Source organism: Ruditapes philippinarum, unplaced genomic scaffold, assembly GCF_026571515.1.
Source record: "Ruditapes philippinarum isolate M1 unplaced genomic scaffold, ASM2657151v2 ctg540_1_1_1_1, whole genome shotgun sequence".
In the NCBI taxonomy this organism is placed as follows: Eukaryota; Metazoa; Mollusca; class Bivalvia; order Venerida; family Veneridae; genus Ruditapes; species Ruditapes philippinarum.
The window spans coordinates 366,162-387,086 of NW_026857945.1; the positions used below are offsets into that span (position 1 = coordinate 366,162).

Genomic DNA, 20,925 nt, shown 5'->3' on the forward strand with positions numbered 1-20,925 from the left:
CAATTTCATCCAAACTTCACAGGAATGTTCCTTTGGTGGTCACCTTTTAAAATTGTTCAAAGAATTTAATTCCATGAAGAACTCTGGTTGCCATGGCAACCGAAAGAAAAAACTTTAAATATCTTCTTTTTAAAATCCAAAAGAGCTAGAGCTTAGATATTTGGCATGAAACATTTTCTAGTGAGTGTCTACCAAGTTTGTTCAAATAAAAGCCCTGGGGTCAAAATTGTCCCCGCCCCAGGGGGTCATTGATTTTCCCTATATGCATATAGTAAAAACTTAAAAAATCTTCTTTTAAAGAACCCATAGAGCTAGAGCTAAGATATTTAGCATGAAACATCTTCTAATGAGTGTCTACCAAGTTTGTTCAAATAAAAGCCCTGGGGTCAAAATTGGCCCCGCCCCAGGGGGTCATTGATTTTCCCTATATGCATATATTAAAAACTTACAAAAATCTTCTTTTAAAGAACCCATAGAGCTAGAGCTAAGATATTTAGCATGAAACATCTTCTAATAAGTGTCTACCAAGTTTGTTCAAATAAAAGCCATGGGGTCAAAATTGGCCCCGCCATAGGGGGTCATTGATTTTCCCTATATGCATATAGTAAAAACTTAAAAAATCTTCTTTTAAAGAACCCAAAGAGCTAGAGCTAAGATATTTAGCATGAAACATGTTCTAATGGGTGTCTACAAAGTTTGTTCAAATAAAAGCCCTGGGGTCAAAATTGGCCCCGCCCCGGGGGTCATTGATTTTCCTTATATGTGTATAGCAAAAACTTAAAAAATCTTCTTTGAAAAAACTCAAATAGCTAGAGTTTAGATATTAAGCATGAAACATCTTCTAGTGAGTGTCTACAAAGTTTGTTCAAATAAAAGTCCTGGGGTCAAAATTGGCCCCGCCCCGGGGGTCATTGATTTTCCTTATATGTGTATGGCAAAAACTTAAAATTCTTCTTTGAAAAAACCCAAATAGCTAGAGTTTAGATATTAAGCATGAAACATCTTCTAGTAAGTGTCTACAAAGATTGTTCAAATAAAAGCCCTGGGGTTAAAACTGGCTCCGCCCCAGAGGTGTCATTGTTCTTAACTATATGTGTATAGTAAAAACTTAAAAAATTCTTTTAAAAACCCAATGAGCTAGAGGTTAGATTGTTAAGCAGGAAACATCTTTTTGTGGGTGTCTACCAAGTTTTCAAGTAAAAGCCCTTGGGTTAAAATTGGCCCTGCCAAAGGGGGGTGGGGTGGGGCGGAGGTCATTGTTTTTCATTATATGTGTGTAGTAAAAACTTAACATCATGAAACATCTTCTAATAGGTGTCTTCCAAGTTTGTTCAAATAAAAGCCCTGGGGTTTAAACTGGCCCCGCTCCGGGGGCCTATATACAGGTGAGCGACCTCAGGGCCATCATGGCCCTCTTGTTTCATATTCTTTATACCTAAGACATTTGTTAACAATAGAAGGAAGTTGGCAAAATAGGATAATGAGATAACCGCCGTTCCTTCGGTGCTTTATTCACGAATTCGGCGTTACCTCGTAAAAATGGTCTTATTAACGTTAAATCTGGATTTGGAAAATGTCTCAGGAACACCGAATTTAAAAAATCATAAAGTAATATGTACGTTATTGTATTTAAAGATATCAACGAAACTAAAAATCGCCATTGATGCGCTAGTCACGTCGTCATTTTGACGAATGATCTTGACAAATAAACATTTTGATGGAAATATTTTGATGAGGTTTAAAGTAAAATGTCTCAGCAACCGTATGCGCTAATTCATTTCTTCCATTTTGGTGTACAGTAAAAGATATTGGTCCATTTACATATCGCGGGGTCGTTTTAGCCACTAAATTGCACAATTCTGCGTTACTTTTGAACAATTCCAGCGTTATTTGCACATTCCTGCGTTACTGGATATACACGTTGAAAATGTAGCGATAAATAAAAATAAAATAAAAACAAGCGTACAAAATTGTTACCTTGAACTTTGAAGTATAGTGCGACAGACATATTGGCACCTTTCCATGTTGCAAACTTGGCAAACCTTTTTTTTATTTGGTAATATTTAGAGTGATTGCGACTGCATTCCTTTTCAGGTTAAACCATATTGGTAATATAATGAATACAAATATTGCTGTGTCATTTTTAAACTGTTTAAACTGTTTATAATATTATATTCATAAATATACATGTGTTGCAATTTGTTTGATGTCAAGCTATATATACTTATAACTTTAGTGGCCTATAAGTAAATACTGTAACTTTTTATAATATTATAGCAAAATATTTTGATAATTTCATAGTAAATGAGTCAAATACATAATTTAACTGTGGACGAACATTTAAATGAGGACAAATTACGCAGCATGAGATAATTGGTACATAATACGTAAAACTGTACAGCATTACTGCAAGCAATAAATATGTGCCAGCTTAAAGGTAACAAGAAAAACATGTAGAAATCTTATAGAATTATATTTTATCATTGATGTAAAACAGCACATATCGGCAAAAAATCATAATATTGAAGATATTTCACGAATGTCAGACAAAACCCCCTTCTGAAAAAATCCCCTTTATGTATTTTTGTATATCTGGACATAATCCCATCCATGGGTGGACATAATCCCCTTCATGTGTGAAATTTTGAAGCGGACAAAATCCCCTCCATAAAATTGCTACCTAGGACAAAATTCCCCCTAAACAATTAAAATTAAAATGAACACTGTTAAACTTACTAAAATGTTTTTCATATACTTATCAATTTAAAATAATTAAAGAAATTGCCTAAACAAATATTATTGTTATGCAGTTGATAATTTACCACAATTATAATGAACACTGCTAAACTAATTAAATTGTTTTTAATGATAATTTGGTTGATAATTGATCTAAACAAATAAAAAATATGTCTTATCAAGCTATTATAATTATAAAGATTAACTCGATACACAATTATAAATCAAAAAACAAAATTTCGATCTTCATCAATTTTTATGGAGCAAAATAATACATTATTCATCAATTTTTAGCTTACCTGTCACAAAGTGACAGGGTGAGCTTTTTTGATCGCTTTTCGTCCGTCGTCCGTCGTCCGTCCGTCCGTAAACTTTTACTTTAAATGACATCTCCTCATAAACCACTAAGCCAATTTCATCCAAATTTCACAGGAATGTTCCTTTGGTGGTCACCTTTAAAAATTGTTCAAAGAATTTAATTCCATGCAGAACTCTGGTTGCCATGGCAACCGAAAGAAAAAACTTTAAATATCTTCTTTTAAAAAACCCAAAGAGCTAGAGCTTAGATATTTGGCATGAAACATCTTCTAGTGAGTGTCTACAAAGTTTGTTCAAATAAAAGCCTTGGGGTCAAAATTGGCCCCGCCCCAGGGGGTCATTGATTTTCCCTATATGCATATAGTAAAAACTTAAAAAATCATCTTTTAAAGAACCAAAAGAGCTAGAGCTAAGATATTTAGCATGAAACATCTTCTAATGAGTGTCTACCAAGTTTGTTCAAATAAAAGCCCTGGGGTCAAAATTGGCCCCGCCCCAGGGGGTCATTGATTTTCCCTATATGTATATAGTAAAAAACTTAAAAATCTTCTTTTAAAGAACTCAAAGAGCTAGAGCTAAGATATTTAGCATGAAACATGTTCTAATGGGTGTCTACCAAGTTTGTTCAAATAAAAGCCCTGGGGTCAAAATTGGCCCCGCCCTGGGGGTCATTGATTTTCCTTATTTATGTGTATAGCAAAAACTTTAAAAAATCTTCTTTGAAAAAACCTAAATAGCTAGAGTTAAGATATTAAGCAGGAAACATCTTCTAGTGAGTGTCTACAAAGTTTGTTCAGATAAAAGCCCTGGGGTCAAAATTGGCCCTGCCCCGGGGGTCATAGTTTTTCGTTATATGTGTATAGCAAAAACTTAAAAATCTTCTTTGAAAAAACCCAAATAGCTAGAGTTTAGATATTAAGCATGAAAATTGTTCTAGTAAGTGTCTACAAAGTTTGTTCAAATAAAAGCCCTGGGGTCAAAACTGGCCCCGCCCCAGGGGTGTCATTGTTTTTAACTATATGTGTATAGTAAAAACTTAAAAAATCTTCTTTTAAAAAACCCAATGAGCTACAGCTTAGATGTTTAGCATGAAACATCTTCTTATGGGTGTCTACCAAGTTTGTTCAAATAAAAGCCCTTGGGTTAAAATTGGCCCTGCCGGGGGTGGGGGAGGGGGCAGATCATTGTTTTTCATTATATGTGTGTAGTAAAAACTTAACATCATGAAACATCTTCTTATGGGTGTCTTCCAAGTTTGTTCAAATAAAAGCCCTGGGGTTTAAACTGGCCCCGCTCCGGGGGCCTATATACAGGTGAGCGACCTCAGGGCCATCATGGCCCTCTTGTTTATTTTTTATGGAGCATAATAATACATTAGAAACCTATGAAACAAGGGGATTTGTCCGGGTAAGTAAGGGGATTTTGTCCAGCCTTGCAAAAACATGAAGGGGATTATGTCCACCCATTGAGAGGATTTTGTCCGGGTATGCGAACGGGATTTTGTCCGAAGGAGATTATGTCCGTACACCATATTTCACTTGTGAACACCAGTTTCTGTATTTTTACTTATGGTTTCACGTACCATAAATATATCTAGTAATGAAGTTTATAATGATATTGGTGACTTAATAATGTTATACCCCGGTCACATATTCACAGAAAACGCCCACGGAAGAGCCACGGATCAATTCCGGCATCGTCCGTAGCTACCCGTACTGGTCAGTAGCTCTCCGTATTGTAACCGTAATCAATCGTAGTAGTCCTTGTATATCCGTAGCGATCCTTGACAATTTTTGAACATGCACAAACAATTTGCTTCGGAAAAACCAACCGTAGCGTATCCCTATTAGCCCGTATTAAACCGTACTGATACAAAGTGGTCCGTACGAAAACCGATTCGTAGGCCCCAATTTGTCAAGGATTTCCACGGTTTGGTACGGAGAACTACGTATTTGTACGGTTATCCTACGTATAAGCTACGGTTTTAATACGAATTAATACGGCATTGTCACGGAAAGCTACGATCGTAGTACGTTGTACTACGGAGAGGCAGGGATTAGCACGATCTTATACGGTTTATTGCGTTGCATCACGAAACGTTACGGAATGGTACGGTCCACCACTGTTTAATACGGATAAATTAAGTATCATGTACTTTTTAAAGGATATAAATACTACCTTCTTGTTAAAAACAGACATATTTGTATGAACATTCAATAAATGATAATTGCAATTAACTGGCTGCAACTGTATATTGATCTGGCTCAGAATGCGGAGGCAGTGGTCGAGCTGCTTGATGACATGTATAGAGGTAAAAAAGATGTTAATATCGTACAACGATGCATAAGTAATAGAATAACATTTTAATGTTACATATTTTAGTGAAATTGGAGTAAATATGTACATAAAACGAACTCATAGGCCTCGGACGCTGGCCCTTGGGTGATAATAAGATTAATCAACAAGTTTTTTTACATATTCTTAAAACATAAATATTCACGATAGTTAATGTAATTGTAAAATGAACAGCAAATTTTATAATAAAAAGAGAAGCAGTATTGATCAACTTTTTTCATTAATGATTACTAGTCCATATCTAATCAGGTAAGATAAGACAGAGGAGATGGTGGACTAGAGATGGGCTTTTACGAAGACCCCTTCATGTTTAGTATGAGGCTATCATGGCCGAACTTGTTGAGGATGCGGCGTTCTTCTAGAAATTCACTATAATTGGACCTGATATGTATCGGGGGTCTGACGGGATGTGGCCAAATCCTTTCCGCCCAAATCATTGAACTCTGCAATTCGTTTTCTAAGTGTTCTTTTCTTGTGATGCATTTTGAAAATGAGCATGCAAGAGGTTGTGGACGGATAAAATAGGTCTGTATAGATCCGTGGCAATTCGTTCTTCTCCGTATCAATTCGTTCTTCTCCGTATCAGACCGTACTTATTCGTACTAAATCGTGCTTATACCATAGCAGACCGTAGTGTATCTGTAGTGCGTCCGTCCTGATTCGTGTCGCTCGTATCAAACCGTGTCGGTCCGTAACAATCCGTGTCTCTCCCGGGGCTTTTGGTGGTAAATCCGTCAATCTCCGTACTCATACCGTTGTGTGTCCGTACTGGAACTGTAGCGGACTACGGAATTTCACATTTCCGTAGTAATCCGTGAACGATTAGACCGTAGCTCTTCCGTGGCATTATCCATGAATATGTGACCGGGGCTTTACGCTTAAAACAATCCAATCAAATATCTTGTATAATATAATACATGTGTTTCAGGATGGTCTACCTATCGGTGCCGTTGTATTAAAAGTAGACACTGGAATGTCCAGAAATGGTTGCCAGCCTAGTCAGTTATGGTCTTTAGTTGAGGTAAGAAGTCGAGACATCGAAATAATTCATGCGCCAGGCATTTGTATCATGGAAAGGCGCGGGGAAAAATATTCGCGAATATATAATTATAATATATACCCGTATACTCTTATGTCCCAGCATTGGAGGGTTAATGCAGTGCGGGAGCTATTTCCTTAATTTAATACACTTGTTACTATATATAGTAACAAAATTGCCTATGATTTAAACTGATTATGAGTGTCACGTGACCTATTATGAGTTTGCGGCCCTGGACCGAGAACTAGTTATCAGCCCGCAGAACATGTACACGTGCACAAACTGAAACAATGACGTCATATTTTACGTCATCAAACAGTTAACTGTAAAAGTGAAAGTAGGTTGTCAGCACGAATCGCTTTATTTTTATTATGAGAGCTTAAGCGTATTTAGTACAAACACATTGTTGTTACTATTGAAATTTGAAGAAATAATACGACAAAGTTATTCCGAAAAAAAAATTAAAAAAATAAAACTTGCTTCTAGATACTACTGCTTTGAACACACAAACAGTAAACATCTCTGCACAGAACAGTAGAAGAGTAGACAAGAATTTCAACGAAAGAACTTACTATTAGATCTACCAAGTGTATTAAAGACATAAATACACGTCAGAGTAGGGCCGGAAGTGATAATCGGCCCTGAATGAATAATGGCCCTCGGGCTAAAGCCCTCGGGTCCATTATTCATTTTGCGGGCCGATTATCACCTTCCGGCCCTCTCATGCCGTGTATTAGCCTCTTAATAATAACTAAACATTAGCATCACATTGTCAGGGAATTGACGAAGATTTTACCATATTATTTCATTTGAATGGCCTTAAAGTAACGTTCTCCCCCAGCCTCCACCCCGAAAGGGCGGAGGTTTTCCAGGACGTTGCTTGTTCCAAGGTTAGTCCCCTCTATTTTATATGAATGTTATTCATGTATTAACAACTTGAAAACAAATTGAAGAAAAGTTAACATATTAAAATAATTAAAAGTAGATCTAACAGTTAAACTATATATTAACCGCTATCGGCTTAATATGTACATATGACGCCATATGTCGGTATGACTGGAAATTTATTACAAAATAAATAAAGTGGTAAATAAAATTCTGGAAACAAAGTGATCCCTCGGAAGCATTAATCACAACAAAATAACATAAGAATTGCAGACTCGGTTTGTTTGAGTCTGTACATGAGGGATAATGAATAAGTGCAACATCCCTCACGCCCCCTAGCACCGGCTTGAGCGGTACTCAATTCTCAAGAGCGGTACTCAATTCTCAACACATTATAGTGTTAGCATCAATGATCCCGAAGGACCAGAAAATAAAACAACACTGAAGTGAAGTACGGGGCAACTTTTTACGGCTGCCACACAGCACTTGACACCTGCTGTTGTGAAGTACAAAATTCTGGAAACAAAGTGATCCCTCGGAAGCATTAATCACAACAAAATAACATAAGAATTGCAGACTCGGTTTGATTGAGTCTGTACATGAGGGATAATGAATAAGTGCAACATCCCTCACGCCCCCTAGCACCGGCTTGAGCGGTACTCAATTTTCAAGAGCGGTAAAACATATTTGATTTAGCAACGCTAAGAATTTTGAGATTAAAATGTTAGATTTTAATAGAGCTAGTCATTTTCTTAAAAAAGGGAGGCCATATTGACCGTGTTGTACAGAATCATGCAGTGTTATCATGGCTACCATTATTCCATCAAGAACAAATTTTGACTAAAAATTTGACTAAAAAATCCTCTTCATTATTCATACTTTAACTTTTGATAAATTATAACATTGTGTCATAGGGTAGTAATCATTAATAAATAAAATATGAATAAATACTGGTTGTTGTTTTCAATCTTAAATCCTTAATTCTAACACGACCCGCATTTTTCCATAGGGCCTAGGCACGTTGGGGTGATAGTAAACAAAAGTAAAAATTAAAAAAAAAAAAAAAAAAAAAAAAAAAAAAATACCCCATATATAATATATAGACCTTGTCTATATATTATATATGGGGTATTTTTTTTTTTTTAAGGTCTATATATTATATATGGGGTATTTTTTTTTTTTTTTTTTTTTAATTTTTACTTTTGTTTACTTTCACCCCAACGTGCCTAGTCCCTATGCATTTTTCACTATCGAATATAGATGAACCGAAAGTGTGTGTTATTATGCAACAAAATAATCACAGTTGACGTTCTATATTTAGATATGTGACGTAATCATTAAATACATGTGACGTAACACTAAAAAACGCGCTGAAAGTAAGTATCCTACGCCCTCGTGATATAATTCGTCGCATCCGAACTCTGGACAAACAGTGATGTTATTGAGCGAGCCGATAAAATCACTGTTTGGGATATATTATTTCTTAAACACAAATTGGGTCTCGTATTAAGTCAAACATATTTCTCTTCTCTACGTCATTCATTCAATAACTTAATTCAACCGTTATCCTATTATCATAATCCTATAGTAACATGTAGGCCTACTAACCGTTTATAAGTGTTTTTATAGCATAAAATCGGCTATTTTCCCCTCTTTTGCCCATGTTATAACGGGACCAAAACCATGTGTTAACATAGTCACGCGCTCTTGTTATAGCCCGGTTTCACCTAGATGCGCAATACATACAGGGCCCAGTAAACAAACAAACAAAAAATGACGATTTGGCCTGTTTGCCGAAGAGTCATGCGCACTTGTCATATTGAAATTGATTGATTCGAGGGCCTCAGTCGCATATTCAAGTAACTATGCCGGAAAAACGGCGTATAGACATCGGTGCTAATCTTGGTTGTCGCCCTTTCTAAGAAACGGACAGTTGTCAATGTAAACAAATAAAGTAGAATCTACCTGTCCACGGTGATAGGGCGATTACCACAACTTTTCCGCGCAACGTCAAAATATCTTACTTCTGTCCGAGACACCGTATATTTCTGTGGTACAAAATGGACAGCAAGTCTGTAACCGAGACGAAAACAGCAGATAATTTGCTCAAAACAAGGTAAAATCATCATTTTTTCTTTTTCATCGAATGTGCCATTTAATTTGAAACTTATTTATCCTTACTACATGCAAAATGCTTCATTAATTAAGTCAGGATAGTGAAAACATTTAGGGCATACTGAAAAAAAATCTTGCTTTGATTACGAAATATAACGTATTTCTAGTCCGTTCAGTTCATATAACTGGCCAAAATACAATATAAATATGTACATTGTTGTCGTATGAACAAGTTACAATACATAAATAACCCGTTTTTTGTATATTTGGTACGATTTTTATGTTTCCACGTGTGTATTTTAAGGCACCGCACAACTTTGTCAATCATAAGATTAGGGCACCGCATTCTTCCTCCTTAAAATCACCGCATTTTTCTGTTTTTTTAGCACCGTTTATTTTTGATATTAATGTTTGCTTTCAGAAAAAGAAGACGTTCAAACCTATGTCTGAACAAGCCAAAGCAACGTGCGAAATTTGCAAAGCTGCATATACTTCCAGAAGATACTGCAGCAACTGGAGAGCGCCCAACTAAGTCTTCTGATATCAGCAGTACGCCAATGGATCAGCGCCTCCCTGTATTTCAGGACGATATGCTTAACGCACCACATTAGAAAAAGAATATGAAGTCAAACTTTCGCAAAAGATTGTTTAATAAAAGCACATTGGAGACCATGACTGAAGAGATTATGGAAATATTGCCCGGGTTCCTGAAAAAACTACACCATGAAAATTTATGTTATGACTTTTGCAACTTTATCAAATTAGTATGCAATAAGAAATTCCCATTAAAAATATTTCATTCCTTTTTTTTTCTCGATGTTGTTAGATGGTATAGTCTGCCAAGAACTTCAATCTTTCCATGTGGGGTTTATCAGTTTGAATAAGTTCGAAAAGGAAAAGACATCCTTATCTATATATAGATACCATTGCACTTATCTATAACTGGTAGTATTAACACAGATCAGACCTTCTGAAATTTTCCATAACATAACGTATGATAACAGCAACATAACGTAACAGCAAGTAAACAATCTTTCATCAAATGAAACATATTTGTATGAAGATTGCATAATTCAAAAGAAGACGGTGGCCAGTATTTATCGGTCTAACGGAAAAAGAATGCGGTGTTTGAATTCAGTGTTGTACGGTGCTCCAATATTCGGGTCAGTAGGCCTTTTTTCAACATATATTCCCTGAAATTTACGATAGAAACACACAATTTTGTATGGAACTTGAACTTAGGGTTAACCATAATAAATATACGAGCTCGTTAGGTCATAGAACAAAGACATCGTCGTTATAACACACGTTTTTGTGACAGGTACGAGTCATGTTGAGGTACACCCGATCTTTCGTAAACACTATTTCTTCGAAGTATGTGGTTTTTTTGTGAATTGTATTGTGCTAGATTAACGATAAATTGTCTCAAAAATTCGATGGAATACTTAAACAATTGGAATAATCTTGCAATGCCCAGCAGTAAGATATTGTGTAAGCTATAACCTGGAATTTGTTTATCCCGCCATTAATATTTTGTCCAGAAATATACGGTGTCTCGGTCAGAAGTATGGTATTTTGACGTTGCGCGGAAAAGTTGTGGTAATCGCCCTATCACCGTGCTGTCATTCAGTTTAACACTCCGATTAACTTACAAAACTAGATAACACAAAATTAATATGAGAAAATGTTTTTTATTTATGTTAATGTTGATAAATGCTCTTTATATTTCTTTGAGAGAATAGATCTAATGCTTAGTGCCTGTTTTTTTTATAAACTTGTTTGCTTGTAAAAAAAAACCGATTCTGATGTCACTGATCTTTTTTCTACCGTCAATCTGAATCATTCTAAGAATTTCTGAGGGTCATGTTTTGTCTTGGGTAGAGGGTAGATTAATGTAACGTTTTTTTCTTGAGATAATAAATCTCCAAAGGCCAAGCTTTGTTAAATCAATTAAAATTCAAAATTTCATTCGGTTCGAGAATTTTCCAAGTTGTTGGCCCCGGAAAAATGAAACGCATACGTAAAACATAGAATTGGATAAATACCGTCAAAGCACAAGACTTTAATGTAATTGTGTTTTGTATGAACTATACATCACGAATCTGTTTGAAAATTTTATGCTATAATAGCGTCAACGCACGTTTATTTCGTGTTATAAAGTCTGCAGAGTCCCTCGGAACTGTTGGAGCCCTCGCCCTACCGGGCTCGGGCACCAACCGTTCCTCGGGACTCTGCAGACGTTATAACACGGAAAAACGTGCGTTAACCCTATAATACTAAGAGGATATTTTTCGTTTGAGTGAAATATGAAATAGATCTATATTTTCACGAAACATGATAAAATGTTACATATTTTCACGAGCCGGGACGGCGAGTGTAAATTTGTGGCATTTTATCATGTTTCGTGAAAATATATACCATATTTCACGAAAAACGAAAAAATAACCTTTTTATTTAATTTCATTATCAGAGAAAAATGATGACAGACTCAACTGCATGCTACGCAACTGCAATTGTACAGCGCGCAGTAATATATTATTGCGTCTTGTTTTGCACGCGATATTTGACGCTACTTTGTGACGTCACGTAAACAACTCTTTAAACGTCTGTACAGCGTTAATAACTGAATTAAAGATATTGGTGTTCGGATTTATTTTCTTAGTTAGACCATTTCCTAACATTCTAGATAGTTTTCAAAACAAAATTCAACAAAATGTTGTTTTGTATTTATCAGATTTTTCAAATAAAATGGCGAAAGAAGTCCTTTAAAATAAATATGAGTTTTGACTCCGCCCGCTTTCATATATATATTTCATATTTATTTTTAAAAAATATGAAATATATTTGACTGATATAGCACCATATTTCATGGGTAAAATTAAATAAAAAGTGATATTTATCACCCGTGGAACCCCATATGTATCTCAAAAATGAACATCGGTAAATATTAAATGTGAATTTCCGCTGCACGAGATGTGAAGCATAACACAAGATGTGACTGTAAAAATAAGTCAATTTCATCTTTTTAAACATTTATATAAAATTCAATCCTTTTTTTTTTAAGAAAATCGAAATGTGATTCTACCCTTCTGACTTCCTCTATACTTACCCATTTTTGGAATTTGGATTTCCTATGTAGTCTTCATTTGCAGATATTCTTTCCGTTGTGGGTTTCTGGTACTGTGTCCAAAACATACAATGCTGCAATGAAAGGAAAATTGTCACTAAATGACTCAACAAAACCCCAGAGATTTTACGAAATCTCACTACCAGACTGATGCTTAACATTCAGACAGATCCTGATTTAAACATTTAATGAGATTTGGCTACAAACAAGGAATCGCTAGCTTATGCTAGCATTAGAAATACTAAAAGGCCCGAGTACATGAAAATGTTGACGCAGAGCGGGTAGTACTTGTATGATAAACACTTTACTAATAAAGGATTTGTAACTTGGGCAAACCAAACTGAAAGTATTGAACTTTGTAAAGTTTTCGTGCCATATAATGTGTTTCTATAATAATGTTTACATTCATAAAAATATCTATCACTTTAAGATTCCACAAGTTATAGTTATAGCGATATACTATTATGTGGCAATATCATGGCCTTGTGTGACATCGAAGGTTTTACTTTACAGAATATGGGCCGAGAACATTGTCTTTTAGGATACCCAGGTCATGATATTTCTACATAAAAGTCGAGTTCGATATATTATGACTGTTTTATCGCATGATAAATAGAAATGAGAATTTTAATAAACATAAAATTTCAATTTATAATTGGCTTCTCTTCATAAATTTTATTCCCCACTCGGAACCTCGGTTACTTTTTATGTAAAGTGTCAATGACAGATATTGTAAACCCCACACCATATGAGCCAATCAGAAGTATGTTGGGTGTTCCTAATTGGTTGGATGACCAAAGACGCAGAAAAACGTTGCTGTAAATAATTGGGACGCGCGAGTATTACGCTATCCGCTGTTTCATCAGCATTTTAATGGCGAAAAAGGAGACGTTAGCACCGACGACTTCCTCTTTTCACGATACACGTGACGTTTTATTCTTGACACTTTTAAACCTTTCCTTTATGTGCCGAGAAAACGACCCATTTTCCTGAAAAGAAACAATAGAAAAGAAGCGAATTACGAAAGTGCTTATATAATTTACAGTTCCCACTGAAATAATAGTTATAAAGCGGAGAATAAGTTAAGTGATCGTTTATACATGAACATTTTCACGAAACAATCTATGTGCATTATGAGCTATGCATGTCCGCTCAATGCGGTTAAGATTTGTTAAAGTTTCTTTAAAACCATTCAAAGAGTTAGAGCAGGCATAAAATAAGTCAAATAGGCATTGACCCATAATTGCGATAATGGGCATGAAGTGAACCATGTTAATATCATGCAAGGAGGTTCCTTGATGTGGAAAATAAATATGCAAAGTTTCTTTGCTCTTTTTCAAAAAAATTATCACTAACTTTCTAACAGCGTCATAACAAATTCAAACACGCTTCACATTACACCCCTAATAAGCAGACAGTGCAGTCGAGTGACTAATTAGTTAATTAGTTAATCTGACTCCGCTGAGGTTTAAAAGCCTAAACACATAACATTTGAATTTCTTACATAAATGAGCTGGGGCACTTTAAACAGAAATATATGCAAAGATAGTAAGAAATATACTTTGAAATTAATTAGAAATCGTATTTTCATTTTTGGTCATTTTTTTACAATTTGAATTATTATTCTGGAGCGAATGATATGAAATTTTGCACAAAGATTAGTGGTCTAAACCTACATCAAATGGTACGTTTATCTAGAAAAAAAATATTTTCAGTCCCATCATGTCAAAAAACCTCAGTGGAGTCCCTTTAATGCATGACGGCATAAAAAAGGGAATTATTGCAGTCCACATGACGTCAATAAATCAAAATAAGCAAGGCCTTTCCACCATATCTACGTATTTTCAAAACATTTCGTATGCAGAATGTCTTTTATCTCTTTCTATATGTATACTATGTTATTCAAGCTCTTCTCGTGAAAATGTGTCTTTTTCGGATAATAGTTTTTATTACAGAATGATACACAAAGAATAAATTATAGATTGCTTTATTAAAGTGATGCGTAATTATGTTGCTTATTTTTTATATTTTGCACATATGGATCTCTTCAGCACTTATGGAGCTCAAATGCAATTTTGAGCAGCGATTCCCTTCGATTGTATCCAAATCTCAATAAATGTTTAAATCAGGATTTGTCTGAATGTTAAGCATCGGTCTGTAGTGAGATTTCGTAAAAGCTCTGTTTTTGAGTCCGTTTAGTGTTATTATGCCCCGCAATATAATGGCTGGGGCATATAGTGTTACCCTGTTCAGTCATTCAGTCATTCCGTCATTCTGTCATTCCGTCATCATCAGTTTCCGTTCATTATCTTAGTAACTGTTGCACACATTCGACTCAAATTTGGCATATGGATATGTCATGAGAAAAAACAGGTCAAGTTTGAATTTGGTCATGGTTCGATGATTTTTGAGTTATGCCCCTTTTACTTTAAAAATAATATGAAATTTTTAGTTTCCGTTCATTATCTCCCCAACGGTATTACACATTCAACTCAAACTTGACAAATGGATATGTTGTGAGAAAATACAGGTCAAGTTCGAATTTGGTCATGGTTCCATGATTTTTGCAGAGTTATGCCCCTTTTACTTTGAAAATAATATGAAATTTTCAGTTTCCGTTCATTATCTCCCCAACGGTATTACACATTCAACTCAAACTTGACAAATGGATATGTCATGAGAAAATAAAGGCCAAGTTTGAATTTGGTCATAGTTCGATGATTTTTGGCAGAGTTATGCCCCTTTTACTTTGAAAATAATATGAAATTTTCAGTTTCCGTTCATTATCTCCCCAACGGTATTACACATTCAAGTCAAACTTGACAAATGGATATGTCACGAGAAAATACAGGTCAAGTTCGAATTTGGTCATGGTTCTATAATTTTTGGCAGAGTTATGCCCCTTTTACTTTGAAAATAATATGAAATTTTCAGTTTCCGTTCATTATCTCCCCAACGGTATTACACATTCAAGTCAAACTTGACAAATGGATATGTCATGAGAAAATAAAGGCCAAGTTTGAATTTGGTCATAGTTCGATGATTTTTGGCAGAGTTATGCCCCTTTTACTTTGAAAATAATATGAAATTTTCAGTTTCCTATCATTATCTCCCCAACGGTATTACACATTCAACTCAAACTTGACAAATGGATATGTCATGAGAAAATAAAGGCCAAGTTTGAATTTGGTCATAGTTCGATGATTTTTGGCAGAGTTATGCCCCTTTTACTTTGAAAATAATATGAAATTTTCAGTTTCCGTTCATTATCTCCCCAACGGTATTACACATTCAAGTCAAACTTGACAAATGGATATGTCACGAGAAAATACAGGTCAAGTTCGAATTTGGTCATGGTTCTATAATTTTTGGCAGAGTTATGCCCCTTTTACTTTGAAAATAATATGAAATTTTCAGTTTCCGTTCATTATCTCCCCAACGGTATTACACATTCAACTCAAACTTGACATATGGATATGTCAAAGGAATGCGCAGGTCAAGTTCGAATTTGGTCATGGTTCTATGATTTTTGGCAGAGTTATGCCCCTTTTACTTTGAAAATAATATGAAATTTTCAGTTTCCGTTCATTATCTCCCCAACGGTATTACACATTCAACTCAAACTTGACAAATGGATATGTCAAAGGAATGCGCAGGTCAAGTTCGAATTTGGTCATGGTTCTATGATTTTTGGCAGAGTTATTCCCCTTTTACTTTGAAAATAATATGAAATTTTCAGTTTCCGTTCATTATCTCCCCAACGATATTACACATTCAATTCAAACTTGACATATGTATATATATGTCAAAGGAATGCGCAGGTCAAGTTCGAATTAGGTCATGGTTCCATGATTTTTGGCAGAGTTATGCCCCTTTTACTTTGAAAACAATATGAAATTTTCAGTTTCCGTTCATTATCTCCCCAACGGTATTACACATTCAACTCAAATATAACATATGGATACGTTAAAAGAATGCACAGGTAAAGTTTGAATTGGGTCACGTTTCAATGATTTTTGGCAGAGTTATGCCCCTTTCACTTTGAAAATAATATGAAATTTTCAGTTTCTGTTCATTATCTCCCCAACAGTGTTACATATTCAACTCAAATTTTACATATGGATATGTCAAAGGAATGCACAGGTCAAGTTCGAATTTGGTCATGGTTCGATGATATTTGGCAGGGTTATGCCCCTGTTACTTTGAAAAAAAGGAAATTTTCAGTTCACATTCATTATCTCCCAAACAGTTGTACATATTCAACAACAAATTAAAGATATGGATATGTCATAAGAATGCATTGGTCAGGTTCGAATTTGGTCATGGTTTGATGATAGCTGACAGAGTTATCCCTCTTGAGCTTTGAAAAAAAAATCAGAAATTTTAAGTTTCCGTTCATTTTCTCCCCAATGGTTGTACACATTTAACTCAAATTTTACATATAGATACATCTTAGGAATAAGCAGTTCAAGTTTGAATTTGGTCGTGGTTCAATGATTTTGGACAAAGTTATCTTTCTTGAATGTTGGAAAAATATTATATTTTCAGTTTCAGCACTCGTACTTTCGTGGAAATGTATGTACCCATTATTTTGGCTACAAATATGCATCATATGCAATTTACCAAAGGTTAACACTGAATTGTTTCAGTGCCTTGAACTTTGTATAAAAATGCTTTGTGTTAACATTGAATAGTTTTAAGGGCTTTGAACTTAAAATGAAAAAAAAATAATTTGTGCAAACAAATTTTGAACTAAATATTATAACATCTGAAATTTTGGTTGCATGCGGGGCATCCGTGGCATGATGACACATTTCTAGTTTTCTTCATTAACATTGCATGTTTTGACACACCATAACCCACGACGGAAAGAATATCTCGATGAAGACTGCATAGAAACCCAAAACAAAAATGGGTAATATAGAGAAGAGTCAGGAGGGTAGAATCACATTTAGATTTTCTTAAAAAAAGGATTGAATTTTATATAAATGTTTAAAAAGATGAAAACTTACCCTGCGATTGACTTATATTTACAGTCACATCTTGTGTTATGCTTCACATCTGGTGCAGCGGAAATTCACATTTAATCTTACCGATGTTCATTTTTGAGATACATATGGGGTTCCACCCCCGTGTTTTTTGGTACGGTAATGCATCATGGCATTCCGTCACTGTTCTCACTTTGTGTAGACGTTGATTTATATTATAAATAATAAATTATCTATGATAATATTATATTGTTTTCAGTTTTCTTCACCAATTTGAACCCAACGATCTACCAAATATTTGTACGAAGGGCCTGAGCTTGTTAATGACCGGCAAATCAGCCCTTCGTCAATTGCAAAATCAACTGTTTCAAGTTGAGACATTATGTTGTATTTTTGTGACTCCACTTTAGTGGCGGGCATTTAGATTTACCCTTGTCCGTCCGTCCTTCCGTCCGTCCGTACAAACCAGAGCTACATTATGGGGTTTGGTCTATTGTTCTCATAACAATAGATGTCTTTGATGTAATTCATTCCGTTTCTCTTGTGGGGTTATTTTCTGCATTGTGGGGTTAAAAAGAACAAAAGAAATAACAAAAGAAAACCCCATAATGTAGCTCTGGTAAGAACATCCGTCCGTCCGTCCGTTCTCTTTTGTGTCGCACGTAACTCAAAAAGTATTTGACCTAGAGTCATGAAACCTTACAGGAATGCTGATCAGCATGTGAAGTTGTACACCTGGGTAGTTTTGTTTGGATATTTTTAGTATTTTTAGAGTTACTGTCCTTGACTTAGTAAAATTTTGCAATTTTCAACTTGTGTCGCATGTAACTCAAAAAGGATTTGACCTAGAGTCATGAAACTTTACAGAAATGTTGATCAGCATGTGTAGTTGTGCACCTGGGTATTTTCGTCTGGATATTTTTAGTATTTTTAGAGTTATTGTCCTTGACTTTGTAAAATTTTGCAATTTTCAACTTGTGTCGGATGTAACTAAAAAAGTATTTGACCTAGAGTCATGAAACTTTACAGGAATGTTGATCAGTATGTGTAGTTGTGCACCTGGGTATTTTCGTCTGGATATTTTTAGAGTTATTGCCCTTGACTTAGTAAAATTTTGCAATTTTCAACTTGTGTCGCATGTAACTCAAAAAGTATTTGACCTAGAGTCATGAAACTTTACAGGAATGTTGATCAGCATATGTAGTTGTGCACCTGAGTATTTTTGTCTGAATATTTTTAGTATTTTTAGAGTTATTGCCCTTGACTTAGTAAAATTTTGCAATTTTCAACTTGTGTCGCATGTAACTCAAAAAGGATTTGACATAGAGTCATGAAACTTTACAAGAATATTGATCAGCATGTGTAGTTGTGCACCTGGGTATTTTCGTCTGGATTTACTTAGTATTTTTAGAGTTATTGCCCTTGACTTAGAAAATGTTTGCAATTTTCAACTTGTGTCGCATGTAACTCAAAAAGGATTTGACATAGAGTCAATAAACCTTAAGGGAAGGTTGCTCAGCATATTTAGTTTTGCACCTGGGGTTTCGCTTGTGGATTTATATTTGTAGAGTTATTTCCATTGACTTAGTAAAAACTGTTTCATTATGTTGTTATTTGTTCCTTGAGTGCTTGAGTGCTTGAGTTAGAATCGACCAACTTTACAGGAATCATGATCAACATCACTAAATTACAGGAATGTACAGTTCTTGCCCTTTACTTAGTAAAAGATTTTTAGTTTTCAAAAAATATTTGACCTAGAGTCATAAGATTGACAGAACAGTGGCGCGGTGGGGGCACCCGTGTCCTATGGACACATTTCTCGTTTTATTTGAAAATTTATCTAAAGAATATTACTATTATTTTTTCAATAATATATTATTTTATTTATTGTTTATTTTAAGTATTGTGAGAACAACAATATTCCGATACACAGCATTATGACACACTTTGCCCAGTCCTGGGACGACCAAATATTCACCCAAACACAAATGAACACATTCATGGAAGTCACTGCTCCATACAGGTAATTTAAATAGGTCTTGTTTATTACAGTGTTTAGTTTAATAATATTTTATTGTATATTTTGTACATGATAAATTTACACAATCTAAAATCATTATATTAAGCAAACAAAATACAAAATGCATACAAAATGGTTGGACCAAAAGTTATACCAACATTATCCAGGGTCCTCCCCTAAAGGTTTATCTTGTTGGCTTAATGGTAACCTAGTAAGTAACTGGTTTTTAGTAATTCTGAGATATTTATATGATAAGTAATATTAGTTTCATGTATTTTAACTGGTAAAAAAGAAATCGCTTAACCTAAAAAAACAAAGAAAATTAAAAAGGAATTAATGAGATAAAATGGGGGAAAAATATAGTGCCATTATAGTGTCACCCCTACTGAAAGGGCTAGTCGAGCGTTGCCCCCGCCCGGCGGTGGCTCTTGTTGACTTATGAGACACATTTTGCTTGCATACCATGTACCTCCCTACTCCTACCACTATGTCAGGCGCCAGACGGATAGAAATCGGTAACCATTCATATAAAATACCTCGCGGCTCACGAAGTGGCCATTCCTGAACGAGTCCAACGTTTTGTGGCACGTAATATAAATTAACTAGGTCCGTATGACAATTTTTGGCCGGGTTGCACAGATATGGAGCTCAAATGCAATGGTGAGTGGCGGATGGGCGGGCGGTCGGGCCGGGAAAAACGTTTCGTAATAGTGTTTTCACCATCTGCTTATCACAGCATTGACATGTTGTCCCCTACTGTGGGATTCGATTTCGTGTCTGTTACTCGTCCACTTCCTGTTTACCGAGTTAGTTAAATTTTCGACATTAATGGTCATTGGTAGGAAATTTTCGTAACAGTTTTCTCAGTAAGTACTATCACAGCTTCTTGATATTTGACATGCAGCATAGACACGTGGTCCCATACCATGGGATTCGATAACAGGTCTGTCGCTCACCACTTCCTGTTTACTGACTTAGTAAAAGGTCATGGGTAGGAAATTTTCGTAACAGTTTTCTCAGCAACTTCTTATCACAGCCTCTTGATATTTGACATTACAGCATTTACACGTGACCCCATACCGTGGGATTCGGTTTCAGGTCTGTCGCTCATTCACTTCCTGTTAACTGACTTAGTTAAATGTTCCTGTTAACTGACTTAGTTAAATCGACATTTATGGTCACTGATAATTGTTTTTTTTCGTAACACCACAGCATTATGACATTTGGTATACAAATGCAACCCGGCCTTTTCTGTCTTAGACCCATTTTTGTTTATTTATTTATCTTTTACGCCTATGCAGGGTCTTTCAAATAGACCCTGGCCTATTCAACTTAAAATACA

General features: G+C 35.3%; 1 protein-coding gene across 1 annotated transcript in view; it reads left to right on the forward strand.

The window, feature by feature from the left end:
- The window catches only part of LOC132751565 (alanine racemase-like), an 82,554-nt gene that overhangs the window by 35,153 nt on the left and 26,476 nt on the right, over window positions 1–20,925 (forward strand). The window contains exons 4-5 of the mRNA XM_060741738.1: window positions 6,338–6,430; window positions 19,465–19,586. Of these exons, the coding sequence (XP_060597721.1) occupies window positions 6,338–6,430; window positions 19,465–19,586 (215 nt within the window). The remainder of the gene's footprint in view (window positions 1–6,337; window positions 6,431–19,464; window positions 19,587–20,925) is intronic.